At 42.4% G+C, this 20,068-nt stretch overlaps 2 protein-coding genes across 6 annotated transcripts; one reads left to right on the top strand and one right to left on the bottom strand.

Moving 5' to 3' along the window:
- LOC119027033 (butyrophilin subfamily 1 member A1-like) lies at positions 1 to 7,630 on the top strand. 5 transcript variants are annotated; one of them, XM_037111848.1, is made up of 4 exons: positions 1 to 1,919; positions 2,014 to 2,373; positions 3,649 to 3,723; positions 5,625 to 7,630. In XM_037111848.1, the coding sequence occupies exons 1-4, from the start codon at positions 1,868 to 1,870 to the stop codon at positions 5,630 to 5,632; spliced, it is 495 nt and encodes a 164-aa protein (XP_036967743.1). In that variant the 5' UTR covers positions 1 to 1,867; the 3' UTR covers positions 5,633 to 7,630. The 5 variants fall into 5 exon arrangements, with proteins under 5 accessions (XP_036967743.1, XP_036967742.1, XP_036967741.1 ...); XM_037111847.1 differs by lacking the exon at positions 5,625 to 7,630 and having other exon boundaries at positions 4 to 177; positions 1,149 to 1,919; positions 3,649 to 5,487; XM_037111846.1 differs by lacking the exon at positions 5,625 to 7,630 and having other exon boundaries at positions 4 to 177; positions 378 to 1,919; positions 3,649 to 5,487.
- A 247-nt stretch (positions 7,631 to 7,877) lies between these two features.
- Positions 7,878 to 19,133, bottom strand: LOC119027739 (high affinity immunoglobulin gamma Fc receptor I-like). The gene is made up of 10 exons (XM_037113170.1): positions 19,097 to 19,133; positions 17,144 to 17,422; positions 16,720 to 17,019; positions 14,311 to 14,580; positions 13,597 to 13,839; positions 13,389 to 13,511; positions 13,251 to 13,266; positions 13,066 to 13,157; positions 8,802 to 8,852; positions 7,878 to 8,550 (listed from the first exon to the last, which is right to left on the bottom strand). The coding sequence occupies exons 1-10, from the start codon at positions 19,131 to 19,133 to the stop codon at positions 8,543 to 8,545; spliced, it is 1,419 nt and encodes a 472-aa protein (XP_036969065.1). The 3' UTR covers positions 7,878 to 8,542.
- Between the last annotated feature and the right edge of the window lie 935 nt (positions 19,134 to 20,068).

The following is a 20,068-nucleotide window of genomic DNA, read 5'->3' as shown; positions in this document are numbered from 1 at the left end:
GTTGCATTTTACGACCAGTAGACGGCGCAGTAGTTTCATTCATGTGTTTTTTTGCGTACATGGGTTTTACAGGAAGTGATACAGGCGAACCGGAGGTTGTTGTTTTTTTTACCGGCTCCGTAGCAAGAGATTCCTCCGTCCTCACGTTTGTTTTACCCCTTTGTAGTGGCAATATGAGTAAGTAAACATTATTTTCCATTAGTAGATTGCAAACGCTTCTGTAGTTTATCATAATTTGTTAATTAACGAGCGAGATGTGATCGCGGACTCTGCCCGTAGATCTGTGTGTGTTAGCTCCGCTACCTCCGTTAGCAGGCTACATGTAAACTTGTATTATTTACCTTGTGGTAATTGAACCTTTTGTGTATTTGTTTCAGTTTCACAATTTCGATCCTGTCACAACTCCAGCCTGTTCCTTGGATAAAATGTCAGAAAGAGTTTAGCTGGCTGTGAATCTCAGTCCAGGACACTAGTCAACGCTGGGTGTTTGCCGAATTAACAACTTGGCCTAGATAGTTAAGAGCGTGTTATAGACAGCGTTTCATGGCATGTTTACAATTACTTCTAACGCAACAAGTCTTAAATTGGGTTTTTTTTTCATGGAGTCTGGTGAGTCTTTTTTTCTCCAAAATCAGCCTGTTCGTGTTCACTGGATATGTTCAATGATCAGTGTTACATTCTTTAATGCATTTGTTGTAAATGTTTAAATCAGCTGAAACAGCTGCTGGGAGGTATGAACCACTTCAGACACAGAAGCAGAAAAGATGCACTTCAACCACAAACTGACACTTTTTGCAAAGAAAGAAACATCTGAATGGTTCCTATTTAATGCCGAATATACAGGAAGGCACCATTTATGTATAATTTGTTGTAGCCATTTCACAAAGTTTGAAAAGTTTCTCCTCAGGATGCGACAACTCTTAAAATGACGTGATTGTTAAGGGAGTCTGGTGACATTGCCGTTCCTAATAAATTTACTTCATTGCGTGGAACAAGTCCGTGAGTTTCACGCACGCACACACACGCAGCCGCTCACTTCCTGCAACAATTTGATAAAGTTTGTCAAAACAAGTTGAAAAGTTCAAGTTGGAGTCATATTGTTTGTATTGTTTGTCACGTGATCCTCTGTCTCCTCCACACATGTTCAGTCTTCCTGCCAAAGAGTGCGCAGTTACTGAGGAGTTCCATGTGAAGGAATGAAAGAGGACGTGTTGGTGTGTAAAGTTTAGTCTTTTGGACAAGAGATGAGGCGTAAAGAGGCTCCGCTTCATGTTTACAGTCCGATCACTGAGGAGCGACACTTAAAGTGAAACTAACAAGTTGGTGATGAGGTGAGTTTACCCTCGACTGACTCAGAGGAGATTTGCGGCCTCCAGATCAGTTCCAGCAGTGGTTTTAACCTGAAACGTGACCTCCACCTCCTCAGTGATGTTCCTCACACTGTCACGACTGGAAGCGTTTCAGTGACAGAGGACGTCCTGCAGGTGAACTTTACTGTGTAACACGTTTCTGCAAATAGAGGAATGAGGAACACAAAGAAGTGGAAGAGTCAGCTCATAAACACAGTGCTGTTGTCACTTTGAGGACTTTGGAGAGAATGTGTGCTGTTCAGAAGTTAAGCATGAAGAGGTGTTTAATAATTAAGGTTTTTCTCTCTCTCTCTCTCTCGACACTCTCCCTTCTGCATATTGAAAAACTAAAAAACTGAGTTCCTGTGTGAGGCCCTGGCCCTGATACCCTTTTAGTGATTGCTGTAAAAGCATTGTGGGTAATGTCTGAGGGGTCCTGTGACAGAGGCCTGCTGTGAATAACTTCAGTAATGACGCATTCATGTTCTGTTTTCCACTTCAGGTTGGCCTGATGAAAGATGTCAGTCAGGACGGCTCCCCTCTTGATGACCCTCTTCGGTCTCACAGTGGGTGAGTAGCTGGGGACAGAGAACGTGACTGCAGCTTTACTTGTTGTGTAAGTTTCTTTGCTCAGTGTTTGTGTCTCGTCCATTGACCCCTGCAGGTCAGAGGCCGTTCACTGTGAATGTGACCAGGGAGAACCACCAGGCAGTGGAGCACAGTAACACCACGCTGACATGGCTCTTCCCTGTCAGTACTGACACGCCTTCTGCCTCACTGCATATACATATTCGGAGCGTGAACCCACTAAGGACGGTTTTCCTCTATGACAGTCCATCTGAGGCTGAGCCATATCAAGATGAAGACTACAGAGGTCGGGCCTGGTGTGATCCAGAGCTCGCCAGGAAAGGACGGATCGAGTGTCTCCTGACTGATCTGAGGCTCAGCGACACAGGCTCCTATCAGTGCGTTGTTGCCGTTAATAGAGATTCCAGCCACAAGGCATGTCACCTCAGTGTTACAGGTAGGACAACATCATGAACATTGATATTCAACCTGTTAAACCAGGGCCACTGTTTTATTAGTGACACAAATTAGCGAGGCCCCACTGTTTTCCCATCATGCCAGGATCAGACCACACAACTTCAGGCAGATTTGAACACAGTGTGGTCGAGGGCCTGATTGTGGACGTTGGGAACAACAGACAGACTTGCAGTGTTACATAACTGAAGAACAGTGAAGTTACATCTGGGACGCTTCCCAACACCTTGATGACAAGTCCTCCTGCCTAGTCTGACACCTCCTACAGTGAGTTCGTTGATGTTGACCAATAGGATGACAGAGTGCTATGACAGAGGGACGCTGCTGTCAGTAATGTAAGGATTCTTGTCCCTCCACCAAGATGACCAATGAACTCACGTTGCCCGTCTTCCAACCAAGACATGTATGTCTCTGTGACTGCTTAATCTGACATGGTGACCATTGAGAACGACATCAGTATTGTGTGGTCTGATCCCGGCACTACCCACAGTACAACAGTGTTGATTTAACTGAACACCTGCGTCGTGTGTCAAGTTATCTCTTCACTCCACACTGATGGAAGGTCAGGTGAAGTTTCCACAAAACATTTCTGGAGCTTCACAGCAAAAAAAAAAAGTGTTGCAGCTTTCTGCTCAACAACTGAAGCAGCTGGAGACTTGTTTTAAATGTCAGAAGAGAAAAAGAAGAAACGGTTGGTTTCTAATCAGCTTTGTCGGCCACTCGTATAGTATTCCATCAGTATCACGTGGTGTCTGTGTGTCGTCAGTATCAGCAGTCTTGGTAGCTGCCAGTTTGTGGAGTGATGATTTTCCAAGTTAATAAAGTTTCAGTTTGTTGTAATTGTTGTGAAGTCAAACCTCATCTACATCATCTCATCAACACCAACATGGAGCCAACTGGGCTCAGAAAAGGTCGTGAACAAGATGAACATCACAAATCTGCTCATAGTAACAACTGAAGTTCAGGTTCTGGCTCAGTTCTGATATACATGGGCAGCTCTATAATGTTTGTCAGGAAACGACGTTACTACTGACACTGTGACTATATAATCAATTACCAAGTTATGATATATTATTCTTGATTAAACAACTCAGAAGTATATAAAGTTATTATTTATGTATTACCATCTTTATCAGCCACAACATTAAAGTCATGCTCACATATTAATGCTATAATAATATGTATTATTATAATCCTTCATTTCCTGTTAACAGAAATCTGTAGATGGTGGTTAATATTTTGTTGAATCTCGTCACAGCTGCCAGCATTCAAGCAGTGACTGAGCCATCGAAGCCAGCCGGCCAGGGAAGGATCGGACTCTACGCAGCTTTTGGTTTGTTCACAGCAGTAAATGCAGCACTTGCACTTTACTTGACTTACAAACACGTTATAATGAGAAGTACTCTAACACCGGCAAACACCGTGAAGTAATGTGATTCATATTTTGGTCAGGGATGCACAATATGAATTGCTTATACTGATAAAATAACCTATAATTTCACTTCTTCTCTGTTAATTGGCTGATCACAAAAACATTTCCAATTATTGCCTATATTTTCACAGATACGATTAATAGCTGATACATTGACACTATCAGGCCAGTATTTTATCAAGCATTCTTAATTTTGGTTTGTTAAATACCTCATGCATAGAAGATCCTGGTGCTATTGTTATACCTCACTCACTCTACTCAGTAGAGAAGAGGCCACAGCAGTTGGTCTGTGTTTTCGTTCAAGCCATCCTTTATTTTCATTATTATTAACAGGTTGTTTGCAGTCACGTGATTCCGATGGCATGAACTTCAGGTGTGGAGTGGAAGTGAAAAGTGAAACGTAAAGAAAAAATCTACAGTTCTTATGTGTTGTTGTTCATTTACAGCAAATAACTTTAACATTACAATGTAATGAAACAGTTAGCTCCTCAGTATTTGAGACATTGAAGGCAATGGATGGTAAAAATCCAGAGAGACATCAGGCAGTATTTCAACATAAAACAGCATATTTGATCAACATCAGCTTCTGTTAGACAACAGCTAATGATAGCACTTCAACTGCCAACATAATCTGTCTTCTAACGGAAGCTAATGTTCAATCAATCAATCAATTCAATCAAATATGCTGTTTTACCCATGAAATATGGCCCGACGTCCCACTAGATCTTCAGTCTCCATCACCTCATCAGTTGCTGGTCAGTTGCAAAGTGGTGAAATGGAAACTTTTTACAAGTTGCAAACTAGAGAACAGCAACACTCCAGCAGTCAAGCACCCTGAACCTGATGTCAGGGTGAAATGTGTGAAAATGGTCTGCTGAGTATTTGAAGAGGAACCGTGTGCATCACTTCACGTATTACTACGAATCATCAATCACTTCCTGCCCTCCATCTGCAGTTTGTGCCACTAGCTACAGAATGACTTGACATCCTATGCAAAGTATTTGGCCTTGCTGACTCCGTCTTACCTCTTCTTCTTAGGCCGCTGTTGTTGTTTTGTGTAATGTGTTTATAAGGAATACTTTAGATATTAGTATTTGGATAGTGAAGGGTAAAACAGATGTGCAACACAGCTACAAAGGTACAATGACTGCTTGTATGTTTGACTTTCTGACCATCTGTTTAATCAAAAGTCGGCAGCACTGTCGAAACAGTTTCACTGCCAATCAAGAGTGATCACTGGCGTGTCAGTAGATGCCAAAGTTGAACCTGTTTTGAATATTTTGTACCTCAGTTGTTTTCTGTCACTTCAGTGACAAGCATTTCTTCCCTTACCTCTCGCCAGACATGTGACTCAAGTCATGTGCTGCACTTTAATGTGAAATCTATGCACACACTGAGATAGTCGACAGAGACCTTTTAACTGACATTAAACTAACCTGATGAATCTCTGCCTCGACATCAAGTTCAAATCATGGATGTATTGTGTATGAATTTTTAATCCCAGTGTTGCACTATTATTCTTCTGTGCCCCCTCTCAGAGTAATAATGCTTCGGTGTGATGATTGATTGAAAGTGAATGAATGATCTTTGATTCTTTTATCCTGCTCTGTACTTCGAAGTACTGTACTGCTTTTTTGTAAGATAAAGTTTCATATACTGAATGTAGAGTGTGGTCTTTGGTTTCTAGTGTTTCTTTGTATCTTTGTATCAATCTTCTTATGCTGTCATACATAATAACTTGTGCAGATTAAAATCTTGAATCAGCTGTACAACTGACTGATTAATCTGTTTTCAATAAACAGATTACTGACACAGATGAACGCGTGGGTCATTTGCAGCTGACGCCACGTTGAGAGGACAGGAAACAGTGATCTGCAATACAGGTGTGTTCTGTCAGAGGAAGGTTCACCTGAGCTGACAGTGGAGACAGTCCTGACTGTTGGGTTTGGAACATGTCTAAGCCCTGAGAGCTTGTAAGATATAACCATCAACAAGAGAGAAATGATTTCAAGTACTGACAGTACAAACATTCCCACCTGCCGCTCTCAGTAATTTCGTTTAGATGACTCCTTTCTGTTGCACACCTCCTCATCAACGAGTCTTCAGCTTATCTTATTACACCGATGAGAGAAACATCCAGCTTGGAAATGTTCCACAAATGTCATCAGTGGTGACTTTGCACCCACACTGGTCCTGAGTTTGTTGTCGTGTAAAGTTTCCAGCGCAGGTTCAGAGTGAAACTACAGTTGCATTATAACAATATTCATCAGAAGACAAAGATTAACATTAAATACATGATGACATCACTTCCTGTGTGTCTGTAACATCATACAACACATGAGAACAAGCAGATCAGTTCAGCTGAAGCTTCATGACATCCTGCAGGAGTCCAGTACAGGAGAGATGAATCATGATGTCAGATTATGGATTAATACATCATGTAGAGAAATTTAAAGTATGAATGTAACTTGTATAACATACACCTGGTGTACAAGGTCGACATGTGACAGTAAGTCCTGACAGTGCAGCACTGAGCTGTACAGGGAGTCGTCTTCCTCTTAAAGGATGGTAACACAGTGTACCAGTGTGAGGTTACCAGGTAGCAATGATAAGGACGTGTGATTGAAGTTAATACAGAGACAGGTTAATGAAACGTCTTAAGCTTTATTATAAATTATCACTATCAGGCGGATGAGTCAGTCAGTCAGTGGACTTGATAGACCCCAGTCACTGTGCAGGTGAAGTAAAAGCTTCTTCCACAGATCACCACAGGGGGCGCCAACCCACACTACCTGATACGACACAGTGCATGTGCTCCTTCTGACCTCTGAGACGAGGGCGGCTGTAGTTGAGTCCCAGGACGCCAAGTCAAGTTACCTGAGAGCCTCATTCTCATAAAGTTGTAGTACTCTCTAAGTAGTAGTGATCTGATTTTAAACTGAAATGTGTTCTTAGGCTCTTTTGCAGCTGAAAATGTCACCCTGCTCTACTCGACTCAACTTCCAGCACAAGAGGAAAAAAACCCTTCTGAGGTGTGAATAGTGACACTGTCTAATTGTTGCTGTCACAGCATCACATCTATATTTGTGAAATTCAACTGGAAACATTTTTCAGTCATACTGATGAGAACTGGCTTCACGTGTTCTTCTCACTCTAAGACACGCCGCAGTTTATTTTAGCATTTGATATCTGGAGTCACTGTAGTAACATGAGGCAGAACAAAGTCATCTCAGTTTACAGATATCTTTACTGCATCTCATCAGGCTGCAGCTCACAGGACAGGTCACGTCTTACAGATTAAACGTTGTTTAATTATTTAACTGAATAAAAAATCAATGTTGTAATATGGTTGAATCCAATGATTTTATGTTTGTTGGATGTGAGATAATGACGAGGAACAAACATTTGGAAATGTAAACATGTCTAAGTGTGATGTGGTCAACACCTCCAGTGGTTGAAGTAAGAACAGAGTCACACAGACACTCTGAAGAAGAAGCTGATGAAAAACTTAAAAGAAAGTTTTAATCATTATTTTAGTGCTGAATACACTCCTGTACGGACATGCTGAAGGTGACTACTTATCTTTTCTATATTTACTGATCATGTTTGTCCTGTATGTCACCTGCTGTATCACTCTTGATCACTTGTTTTGTCGTAAATCGTTCATTAAATCATTTATTAAGAGTATTTTTGTAGTCCAAACATATCCGAGGTTGCACACCCTTCAACCACGCAGCAGCATGTTGAAAGTCTCACATCAGTCTGATCCTGTTCTGCAGAGATATTTGAGGCACACACACAGACAGACAGAGCTTTCTTGTTTTAATAGAATAATAGAATAGTTTTACTGTGTATTTTATGCAGAGAAAAAGTATTTACAGAAATTTAGTCTCCTGACTTTTATTTTGAAACTACCTCTGGCACCAGTTTAGTAAAACACATAAAGAAATGTAAATGAGATATAAAACAGTTCCACAGTATGAAGCATCATGTTGAGACATGAAGATATCTGACATGCAGGACATCATTTGTCTGAACGGGCTCGACCATAAACCACATGATGAAGAGTGAGTAGTGACACAAACAGGAAGAGACTTTTCAAACTAAAGTAACTCCAGTTATATTACCTTTGTTCCCTCTAAATCTATGAGGAACACTGCCGACAGCTTATTGATGGAACAAGTTTATTGATGCATAAAATGGTCAACCACCTTTTAAAAATACATTTATATTTATAAAAACATGGAATATAGAGAATATCAAGCATTTATAAAATGACAGAAGAAGCTTGTATGTTAACAGGATGTGTTTTTCACATAAAATACATTACATGTTCCAAATAGTTAACTCTTTTTATTCAGATGCTACAAAAGAAGCTGACTTTAAAGTGGCACTATCACCTCGTACCGAGTGTCCACACACAATATTTGTTCTCTGCAACAACAAACAACAACAAAGGTGTCAGAACGTACCGAATGTAAACATCCAAACATTTCAGTGGTTACATGTGATGTTCTAAACTCTTTATACCAAATACAACAGAAGATTAAAACCATATGATAGTTATTTTAAATGAGCTGCTGTTAAATTAACTTTACAAAATGCTGTGTGTTGTTTGTTCAGCACAGCTGCACACAGTGATCACAGAGAAGCTGTCAAAGTACAGATGGAGTTTTTCATGTTGTCGTCTGTTCTGTTGGTTTAGTTGCTACAGATTTCTTTATTGAGCTGAAAAAAGTAAAAGTCGACAAAAAAGATTCAGGATGACGTCACGATCAACATGTTTTATCATATTTTACTGTCGAATCTCTTTCATTCTCTCCCCTCCTTTCTCCCCCTCCCCAACAACCCAAGTTCCCAATAAAGAAGTCACTGTCAGTATTTTTACGGCCAATGAAAGAATATGAGAGATTATTGGATTGATCTTAAAGGATTGATCAGTGAATCATCGAAAGTTAATTGTCTTATATAAAACATACCATGTTCAGCTTCTTGAGGGCCTCTGATTGTGTCATAGAGACAAACATCACCTACAAAGAAATGAAAATAAAGACAAGGTGGGTTTAATCACTTTAACTGGAACAAATGATGAATCATGTGAGACTTCAGATTCTCTGGATCATTTCATGTGTTTATAGGCTCAAAAAGAGTGAGACAACCCAACAATTCTGTTCTGCAAATAATAAAATCAGCTTAACAGTTTGTGTTAAAAGCTGATTCTTTGAAGAATTCTGGGACACGGTCGAATGCCTTCTCCAAGTCCACAAAACACATGTGGACTGGTTGGGCAAACTCCCATGAACCCTCGAGCACCCTGCGGAGGGTATGAAGCTGGTCCAGTGTTCCGCAGCCCGGAGGAAAACCACATTGTTCCTCCTGGATCCGAGGTTCGACTATCAGCCGAATTCTCCTCTCCAGTACCCTGGAATAGACTTTCCCAGGGAGGCTGAGGAGTGTGATCCCCGATAGTTGGAGCACACCCTCCGGTCCCCCTTTTTAAACAGGGGGACCACCACCCCGGTCTGCCAGTCCAGAGGCACTGTCCCCGACTGCCATGTTGCAGAGATGTCCCAACCAAGGCAGCCCCACAACATCCAGAGACTTGAGGTACTCAGGGCGGATCTCATCCACCCCCAGTGCTTTGCCACCGAGGAGCTTCCAGACTACCTCAGTGACTTCGGCTTGGGTGATGAATGAGTCAACCTCTGAGTCCCCAGCCTCTGCTTCCTCTATGGAAGACATGTCAGTGGGATTGAGGAGATCCTTGAAGTATTCATTCCACCACCTGACAATTTTCCCAGTCGAGGTCAACAGCTCCCCACCTCCACTGTAAACAGTGTTGGTGGAGGACTGCTTCCCCCTCCTGAGGCACCAGATGGTTTGCCAGAATTTCCTCGAGGCCGACTGATATTCCTCCATAGCCTTCCCGAACTTTTCCCAGACCCAAGTTTTTGCTTCCACGACTGCGCGTGCTGCCGCTCGCTTGGCCTGCCGGTACCCCTCAGCTGCTTCAGGAGTCCCCCGGGCCAACCAGGCTTGATAGGACTCCTTCCTCAGCTTGACAGCATCCCTTACTTCCAGAGTCCACCACCGGGTTCAGGGATTGCCGCCACAGCAGGCACCGGAGACCTTACGGCCACAGCTCCAGACAGCCGCGTCAACAATAGAAGTGGAGAACATAGTCCATGGCCCAGACTGTGCATGGAGGTGAGCCCGAGTATCTCTAGCCGGTACCACTGAACCTCTCGCACCAGCTCAGGCTCTTTCCCCCCAGTGAGGTGACATTCCATGTCCCCATGGCTAGAGTCACCGTCCGGGGATTGAGTCGCCGGGGCCCCCACCCACGACCACCACCCAAATCACACTGCACCTGCCCCTTCTGGACCCTCCTGCAAGTGGTGAGCTCACTGGAGGGCGGGCCCACATCGCTCCTTCGGGCTGCGCCTGGCCGGGTCCTGGGGGCAAAAACCCGGCCATCAGGCGCTCACCTGCGAGCCCCAACCCCAGGCCTGGCTCCAGGGTGGGGCCCCGGAAACACCAATCCAGGCGACTTACGCGTCCTTGATTATTATCTCTGTCATTAGGGGTTTTTGAACCGATCTTAGTCTGACCTGTCACCTAGGACCTGTTTGCCTCGGGAGACCCTACCAGGGGCATTAAGCCCCGGACAACATAGCTCCTAGGATCATTAAGGTTCTCAAACCCCTCCACCATGATAAGGTGCCGGTTCAAGAAGGAGGCCACTTTCAGACATTTGATATATTCCCACTATCAATTCAAGTTGAAATTGCTCCGGAGAAATACTGAGAATTTCAGTTGAGCATTTGAATATCCCATATTCAATGCATTGTAGTCAAGCTGCCATACTGTGATGACAATTAAAGTGTTACTCGTGTTAATCACAGCATGCCACCGGCCCTGTTATACATAAAAGTTTATGTCTGGCTGTTGCTGCCTTGCATTTCAGCCTGAGTAAAAAGCAGAGCCGGAGATAGAGCCACAGCATGCTACCAGCCCTGTGACACAGAAGTTTAGTACTTTAGCTGTTACTAACACGTGTTTCAAGCAAGTCAACTTTAAGAGACAATCCTCTGATTGTTACTGCCCTGCATTCAGTTAGTGCATGTTTAAGGTTTGGTAAACAAAGTTACGCTTGTAAACTGTGTTCATGTTTATAGGCCCCAATCTATATGCCCAGAGCCACTAGATTGTGCCATAGCAACCCATTCTCCACAGGAAGCTACCCTCTATAGTGTAGGCCATGACATAGTTTGGTTAGGCCAGTGTGCTCCCCCCAAGTTACACCACAGAGTGTCTGCCAACGCAATGCCATAGCCAGAACTCCTTAGAGTGCATAGTTCTAGTCTCCTCCATGAATTTCAGATGGCTAATAAGAAAGCCATTTGCTAACTAGATGACCTGCATTCAGCAGAGTTAGGTCTTTGTTCACACAAGGAGGATTTGTTAAAGCTTAGGTCAGGACGTCTCTCCCCACCACTGTCCTTCAGCCAATGTGATTCTCGTTACTCTGATTCACAGTCCTCCCTTGATGGAAGGTTAACTCCCTCTCCATTCAGAAGATGTGAACAATTCTTAACTGACCCTAAGTCCTTGGAAATAAGTCAGTTCCTCAACCTCCACTGAGAGACAGAGATAACAGTAACAAGACTTCCCATTTTCTGAAAGAGACAGGGAGGTCACAGGTAGTTTATCCCCCAGAAGATATTCTACCCACAATTCCCAGTCTTTGATGCATGACACCTTTATCAGTGCCCATCCCTCTGAAAGGGGACCAGATCACTGCAGGAGTGCCCCGCCTCCTCTCTGCAACTCCATGAGAGTGATAACAGCTGTCCTGCCTCTGCCTCAGCCACACAGAACTGCAGCATGGGATGTCAATATCCATAGAAATGCTAGCTTAGAGTGCTCCTGCCTTGAAGAGCTTGAGTTTATAGCTAGGGACATTGAACATTTTGAGCGAAACAACTGTGATCACTATGTTGAGGAGTATATTTTTACTTGAACGTTGTCTAATTTACTTGCCCCATGAAACCCAGAGGGAGAAAGTTCAACTTGTGTGGAAGACCAGCTATAAAGCTGTACACAAGTGCATACAATCACAACCTCCCAGGGTCAGAAATGACTACAGAGAGCTTTGTCAGGCCTTGAAAGAAGACTTCACTTCTACTGCTGGTGAAGCCACAGCAATGGTTGCAGCCATCCAAGTTAAACATTCCCGTCATGAACATCCCAGAGATTATTACATGCGTTTGAGGCATGCTTACTTTCAAGGCAAGAATGCACCAGCCTTAGAAGAGCCCTACCTTCAAGTCTTTGTTTGTGAATAACCTTGACCCATATGTACACACTCACAGTGCAGTTAGGATGTGGCAAGAAAACATCCCACTGAATGAGATAAGGAAGATAAGACAAGTGATTTGGGAAACTGTTGTCACATCCAAATCCAGTGGTAAGACACCTGAGCCTGCCAGCTCAAACACAGCAGAGTCTCAGAAATCTCCTCCCTCAAAACGTCACATTCCCAGCAGACCAAAGGGGGGTGACAAAAGGATGCATAGGGACACCGAGAGTAAACATCATGTCCACCAACCGCGTTGAGATGGGCATGCAGACACAAGGAGTTGTAGAAGGCAACATGCAGAAATCGTGGTTCAGAAATATGACCAGCCAGCAAACTGCTCATATGATGACCACAGCTTCTCTGACCACAGTTCAGTGCACAGTCATAATCCCTTAGATAGTGACAGTGCTTCAGGATTATTTTCTGCAACCAGCTATTAAGAGCGTTGCAGCCACGAGCCACAGTTTAAGCAAAACTTAAACTCAAAGAGCTGCACAGTTGGTTAATAATTATCCCTGATAATCATGAATTATTATTGATTACTTCCTTTTAGTGTTGCATATACACCAGTTAATTGTGCTTCATGTAATGCAGGTCCAACAGAGTGAAGCTTGATATATCGATCTTATGATGGTGTGGTCACTTTCTGTCTTTGGATACAACTGATCCAGTTTCTGTCAAGTGTTTCACAGTTTATATTGTTACATTCACTGCCCCTTTAGAAACCTTGAGTCTAGAAATATTCTGATGCTCAGACTCACACTTTCTGATTATTTCCAGGTTCACGTGACAATATTAGACATTTTCAATTGTCTCAGACTTTTGGACCCCACTGTATAAGTATATAAGATTAGATTTATGATATTAGTTTAACTGCTTACCGTGGAGAAGAGCAGAGTAATGGCAAAGAGCGGAGTAATGATCATTCTCGTAGTCCACATGATCTGTGTTGGTGCTCTCAGACTGGACTGGTCTACAACATGTATCAGATACAGAACATTTAAATAGGAACATAAAAATGTGTTGATGTTACATTCAACATGAGATGAGAGAGAGTTGCAACTACCTGACGAAGCATGAATCTGTGAAAGAGACACTTGTTGTTAGATGGTTGTTACACTGCTTTTCTCTCTCATGAGGTCAAAGTATGTGTGTGTATTTGAATAATTAAAGAACATGTAATAACAGAAGAAGAAGTTCTCACCCTTGGACGCTCTGTAGCAAAACAAAACGAGCAGAGGAATAACAAGAACAATTCCACAAACCAGTCCAACAACCAACAGTACAGGAAATGAAGAGCTGTCAGGCCTGGACACCACTGGAATTACTAGGAAAATTATATTTGTCTGAATTTATTTATCAGTCAAAAACAGTTTACAAGAAAATGCAGCAATTGTTTTAATCCTACTCACCCTGAACTGACATCCAGCTCTGTGCTGACTCTCGTCCTGAGTGTCGACACTTGTAGAATCCTTCATCTGACTTTGACACTGCAGAGATATTTAACTCCCATCTGCTGTCACTTTGAATGACTTTCTCATTGTGATAGAAAAACACAATGGAGTCAGATGTTTGACTTCTGAATCTGCAGCTCAGACTAACAGAATGTCCTTCAGTCACAGGACGGGCAGGACTCAGCAGGATCATATCTCCATCTGTTAAACAGTCAAAGAATACCAGGTTTCACTCAGAGATCAGCTGGCTGAGGAACTTGAGAATGAGCTGATATAGAGACATGATCTTTGACATTGTTGTCACTGATTTAACAGTGATCATAAAATGTGACGTTTCATCTTCATACACCTTGTGTGTCTAATGTGTGTCTGTAAACTCACAGCTAAATATCACTAAATCCTTCACACTGTACTTTAAATGGTGATCATTGACCTAAAAACTGAAGAACACATCAGCCACAAATCTATATTCTATATTTATACATGGTTAAAATCACAGTGTGATTAAATACTCAACTATGATTATTAAGTGAAAACCATTAATTACTGGAGAGATGATGAAGCAGAGTGTTGGGCAGAACTCTTAACATGTCAGTGTGCTGTCCTCCTCAACACACAACGGGATGTTCGAAGTAATAAGTCAAAGAAAAACATAATGTAATGAAATCATACCCTGTACAGTGATGTTGACTGCATTGCTGAACTCTCCTGATCTAGACTCACACCAGTACACTGCATCACTGGTGCTGTCAGCCTTTATGTTGCATGTTGATCTAGTCATTGTCCCCCAGTCAGAGCAGTCTGACCGGTATCTGTCCTCAGGTGAAAACCTCCACACCCTCCACTTAGTAGAGGTTCCCTTACATCTCAGTGAGACAGAGTCAGAGGTGAAGTGTTGAGCGCTGTCAGGACTCACTGTGAGAGATGCTGATGAGTTAAAATCTGAAAAACAACATGTGATAAGAGGTCAAACAGAAAATGTCTCCATTCAAATAGTCCTTATCTCTGTTTTTGGTAATTTTTGGTAAAATCATGATTTCTACTTCGACCTCTTGCTACAATTTTGAGTACATTTTAAAATGATAGACAACCAAGTGACTCCAGCTGCTGTAAGCAGAAGAAAATCTTAATTATCCAGACTAAAATTACTGTTAGTTAGAGAGTTTTAGCCAAGATATCGTATCTGTCTTTTGTGTGTTACGTTTAAGAGTGAGGACAGAAGGAAAAAAGTAAATTCCACCCAGTAAGGTGGTGTCAGGTTGGGGTTTAAAAAGGGAAAACTATGAAAAAAGGAAGGTTACACGCAGTTACACAGGAGAGGCAAGGATAAAGGGAAACAAAAAGTGAGCTTTATTTTAACAAAAGCTGAAGGCAAAAAAAAACAAAAACAGGCAAACAAAAGGAGGGCAAGAAGCAGTGTCAAAGCCTGGAGGGTGGAGGGGGTCTGGAGGAGGGCCAGAGTCAAAGCCGGGAGGACTGGGACCCACTGGAGGCCAGGGACGTGGACTGGGACCCACTAGTGGCCGACAATGAACATGAAGGTGTTCTGGGGGCCGGCGACGAAGGCGAAGGCGCTCTGGAGGTATGTGACGAAGGCGTAGGTGCAGGCTGGAACCCGCTGGAGGCCAGCAATGAAAGCGTATGGAACTCGGCCGGGCCTCTGACCGAGGTGCAGGAACAGACCCCATCTGGACCGCCGACTGAGGGCCACTGGCAGGTGTTGACCAGGCCGCTGACTGAGGGCCACTGGCAGGTGTTGACCGGGCCGCCGACTGAGGGCCACTGGCAGGTGTCGACCGGGCCGCCGACTGAGGGCCACTGGCAGGTGTCGACCGGGCCGCCGACTGAGGGCCACTGGTAGGTGTCGACCGGGCCGCCGACTGAGGGCCACTGGCAGGTGTCGACCGGGCCGCCGACTGAGGGCCACTGGCAGGTGTCGACCGGGCCGCCGACTGAGGCCTGGGCTGGGAGCTCGGCTGTGGCTGAGGCCTGGGCTGGTAACTTGGCTGGGGCTGAGGTTAGCCAGCTCTGCTTTAAAAAGTGCGACACATGGGATTTCCTTCAACCAAGGCCTAATAAACAGTTCTTTATCAAAACTTGCTATGGCTCTTAGCTTATCCTCTGTGTCAGCCTCACCACTCAAAACCTCCAACAGTCTGTCCCCCAGCCTACAAAGCTGTAGGCTGTAGTCTGCTGGGTTCATTCTTGGTCTGGTCATTCTGTCAGGTTGGGGTTTAAAAAGAGAAAACTATGGAAAAAGGGAAGGTGGACCCAAACGCAGTTACACAGGAGAGGGAAGGATAAAGGGAAACAAAAAGCTTTATTTTAACAAAAGCTGAATGCAAAAAAAAAACAGGCAGACAAAAGGAGGACAAGAAGCAAAGTAGCAACAAAAACAGCAAGGCAAATTAGCAACTTAAAGGCAAGACAAAGTACAAATCAAAAATCAAAGTTCAACTAAAACATGGAAAATTCAAAACCAAAACATACCAAACAGGGGACAGGAACATGGACAGGAGCATGGACAGGAGCATGGACAGGCAAAGACAATCCAAGACAAACTGAAAAGAATGACCGGACAAGGAGTGAGGGAAACACAAAGACTAAATACACAGACACTGATTACAAGATGAGGAACAGGTGAGGAGAGAGAGGAGGAAGGAAGCCAGGTGTGATAACAAGGGGGAGGAGCACAGAGGAGCAGACCAGGAGGGAACAAGGCTGACAAACAGAGGGAGACAGAGGGCAGACCACAGGTAAAACTAAAAGGACAAGAGACACATGAGGGCATGGAGATACAAGAGACACAAGACATGGAAAAACAAAACATAGGACACAACAAGACATAGATATAAAGACATGAATCAAAAACCAAATACCAAATACAAGGACAAACACAAACAGGAGTCATGATAGGTGGAAAGTATGAAAGTAAGCTTGAAACTAGGAAGAGTGACAAGATCATAAGACCACAGTAAATGAATGTTCTTTTTCAAGATACTGTTCGTTTATCACCATTTACAAACAAGATGAACAGAGCTGATATAACATCTGTTTCTTAAGAGATAGAAATACACTGACCTGCAGACCAGACATACTTAGGGTAACTGGTATAAGAGGAATACTCTGGATCTCCTCTTCCAGCTCTGCACCTATATCCTACTGTTAGTGACTGTCCATGAACAATGTAGGAATCCTGTTCAGTCCCACTGCTGCTGCCAGGTAGCAGCTCAAGTCTGTAGTAGTTGTCTGATGGATCAGGAACCATCTTATACCAGTAGAACCTCCATCCTGCAGATGGATCTTCAACACTGCAGTTCAGAGTCACTGAGGCTCCAGCACTCAGCCATGATGGAGACACAGTGAGGACAGGAAGGAGTCCTGTTGGAAAATGATTGATTGAACGTGTATTGATAGTGGATCAGATACATTCTGCACCATCAGTACATACTGAAGATTTACTTTAAACATACACAGAAACAGAAACAGCCTTTTAATGACTTACTGTCTGATACTGTCAGGTTGATGGGATCACTCCAACCTGTTGAAGAATGCTGCGTATGGTTCTCTCTGCCCTTACACCTGTAGTCTCCACTGTGGGATTCAGTCACAGATGTAATACTGTGTTTATTTTGATCTGGAGGTTTTTCTGAGCTGGTTGTTCTCCATTCATACTCCCACTCAGTGTCTCCTCCATCTGTGATCTCACATCTGAGAGTGATCCTCTCTCCTCTGTATACTTCAGACCAGTTTGGCTGCAGAGTCACAACAGCCTTGTTTGAACCTGTTAATGTTCAAGAATTCATTCAGAAAGGAAACAAAAATGAAGAAAAGTTAAATTTACATCAAACATACAATGTTTTTCAATCAGTTAATACAACATATATCTTTATTCTGTTTCCATAACAAAAGTCAAACACTGATTTTGTTGACAGTGATTCAATTACTGTACTCTGTGTAGTTAACTGGCTCTTCCTCCTCCTTAATGTCACTGTGATTAAGTCCAGTTTATAGAGTGCAGCACACACAGGTCAGAAATACTTGAACAGTAAATGAATATTAACACTGAATTATTTTAGAAATACTGGAGACATATTAGTTTAAACTTGGTCAAGAACCTCTCTTACTGTATTTAATTTTTTTGTGAAGTCAAAACCGTGTTTAAGCATTGAAGAGCCAGGTTGAACACTTTAACTGTGGTTTTAATTAATGAAAGACAAATGTTAAATTATCAATTATCACCTCTGAGCCTTTGCAGCGCAAACAGAGGCGGGTTATTTCTGTGGTTGAGTTCTGTATTTGGCTTTCACAACTGATGTCTGATTGGCTGTTGTGAAAAAACAGCATTTATGTATTTATATGAATCTCTTGATGTGAACAGCTGAACTCTGCCCTTCTTTTCTCACGTTTCTTCTCTGATTGTTTTTCTGATCATTTCTCATTTGAAACAAATCACCTCAAATTACAATGTGTAGTGAGCTGTGAGCCAGTACTGTCTAAACCAGTGAAAGGGTTTAAGTTCACACATCATACATACAAAGTGCAAAACATGGTTTATACATAAGTTATACTGCTGCTGCTGAACTCTGTGACAGTAACAATAACTTTACAGAGCTGCTGGATACAGTTAAGTGATTTTATTACTCATACATAGAGAATAAAGAGAAATAAAGTATATAAGATGTACAGAAAATATGCCAAAGAGAGTTTAAACTGTTCTGGAGGTTTGTAGTTTATGAATACTTTGATTATATCAGACACTTTAGTTTGGTTAATAATTTGTCATCATCTGTTTGTGAAGCATTTGACAACTTGTGACTGTTGCAGCTCCCAGAGGTCATAACAAGAAACACAGCATGTGGCAGCAAACACACCACGACACCACCCACAATGACTGAGTGAGTGACAGACTGTTGTAAGTGACTCTATCACACAACTGTACACAGTGTTGTGACATAATGAAGACTAAAAACTCAAAACTAAAGTATCTTTACAGTGTCTAAACTTATTCCAGTGTGAAGTCAGTGGCATCATGCAGAGCTTCACTGTCCAAGTAGCTTCCCTGAACAACTGAGCACTAATCCAGTCATTTCATAATGTGCACTGAGTAAAATGACACATCGATGGAAAAACACAGCAGCTAAAACAAGTGATCAAGAGTGATACAGCAGGTGACATACAGGACAAACATGATCAGTAAATATAGAAAAGATAAGTAGTCACCTTCAGCATGTCCGTACAGGAGTGTATTCAGCACTAAAATCAAGATTAAAACTTCATTAGACCAATAAGGTAAATGGTAAATAAGCAACACATGTAATTCCACAGCTATATACAGAACACCTGTCATCATATACTGTACATGCATTGTCCAGGTACGTGTGCACAAACTAGTGCGTAAGTAACCAGTTGAGTAGTAAACTTAACATAATCCTCCAAAAGTCACAGATGTACTCACAGAACAACCCGAACACACCGAGCAGAGCGTGACCCATCTTCACATCCAGCACCGACACTGTAACTCTGGTTCTGATCCAACTTCTTATTTTGTATTGATTAATATGCAGCAGAGAGAAAAGAGAAGTTACATTTCTCAGAAATGTGAGAGCAGAGATTTTTATCAGTTTCTTCTTCAGAATGTTTGTGCGACTCTGTTCTTGCCTCACTTTAACATGAAGCTCAAACCACTCAGCTGATTGTGACAAGATTACATTTCCTGTCCACTATTAATAAATGACAAGCTCATCTCCCTCACTAAAGTGGCATTAACAGTAATTACTGCATGTAAAGGACTCTTTTTTAGCATCCTTTGTGCTGCCTTTGTATTTATCAGTCTTTCATATTTGTATGTATTTTGGACATTTTATTTTGAAATTGAAATTTTATTTTGAAACAAAGATCAGGAGTTACTGTGCTATGCACTCCATAGTGATACCAGGAGAAGATGGATGAACAGAGAAGCATCAAGAAGATTTTTTATCATTATCATATCATTAAGTTATAAGTTTTACATTTTTGCAGGGAAAAGCTTAGTGTTCACATTTACCTTTTCTTTTCCATATCATTCATCTGATGATAGACATCTCATGATTTTCATTTTAGTGCAAGTTGGCCATATTGTTGATTCCCGTGATTTTGCTTATAAATTCCGATTCAGCCATTAGCTTACCTTCGTGGTAGCACTAAGAGGTCTGCCGTGGTCTGTTCAGCATTTGCCTAGCAGCTAGCTCACTTCTTCTGATGAAAGTGGCCCCCCAGGACCACAACGTGTTTCACGTTCATGATCATATTAAGACTAAGAATATTACTAGAGTATTTAAGATTAAGCCATACACATATTATCAAAACTATTACAGAATAAAAACTAATTTACGCTTGCATGTTTGGGTCTGGGCGGCTGCAGCTCAGCAGGTAGAGCAGGTCGACTAGT

This window comes from Acanthopagrus latus, chromosome 10 (genome assembly GCF_904848185.1).
Source record: "Acanthopagrus latus isolate v.2019 chromosome 10, fAcaLat1.1, whole genome shotgun sequence".
NCBI lineage: Eukaryota > Metazoa > Chordata > Actinopteri > Spariformes > Sparidae > Acanthopagrus > Acanthopagrus latus.
This window is presented reverse-complemented; position numbering and strand designations above follow the sequence as displayed.

What these genes read in the sequence shown, in the direction of transcription:
- LOC119027033 (XM_037111847.1), top strand. Translation starts at nt 1,868, where the DNA reads ATGTCAGTCAGGACGGCTCCCCTCTTGATGACCCTCTTCGGTCTCACA. An exon ending in CCTCTTCGGTCTCACAGTGG is followed by an intron (nt 1,920 to 2,013) that starts GTGAGTAGCTGG and finishes TGACCCCTGCAG; the next exon opens with GTCAGAGGCCGTTCACTGTG. An exon ending in ATGTCACCTCAGTGTTACAG is followed by an intron (nt 2,374 to 3,648) that starts GTAGGACAACAT and finishes ATCTCGTCACAG; the next exon opens with CTGCCAGCATTCAAGCAGTG.
- LOC119027739 (XM_037113170.1), bottom strand. Translation starts at nt 19,133, where the DNA reads ATGGGTCACGCTCTGCTCGGTGTGTTCGGGTTGTTCT. An exon ending in CGGTGTGTTCGGGTTGTTCT is followed by an intron (nt 17,423 to 19,096) that starts GTGAGTACATCT and finishes GAACATTAACAG; the next exon opens with GTTCAAACAAGGCTGTTGTG. An exon ending in TTACTCTGCTCTTCTCCACG is followed by an intron (nt 8,853 to 13,065) that starts GTAAGCAGTTAA and finishes ATTTCTTTGTAG; the next exon opens with GTGATGTTTGTCTCTATGAC.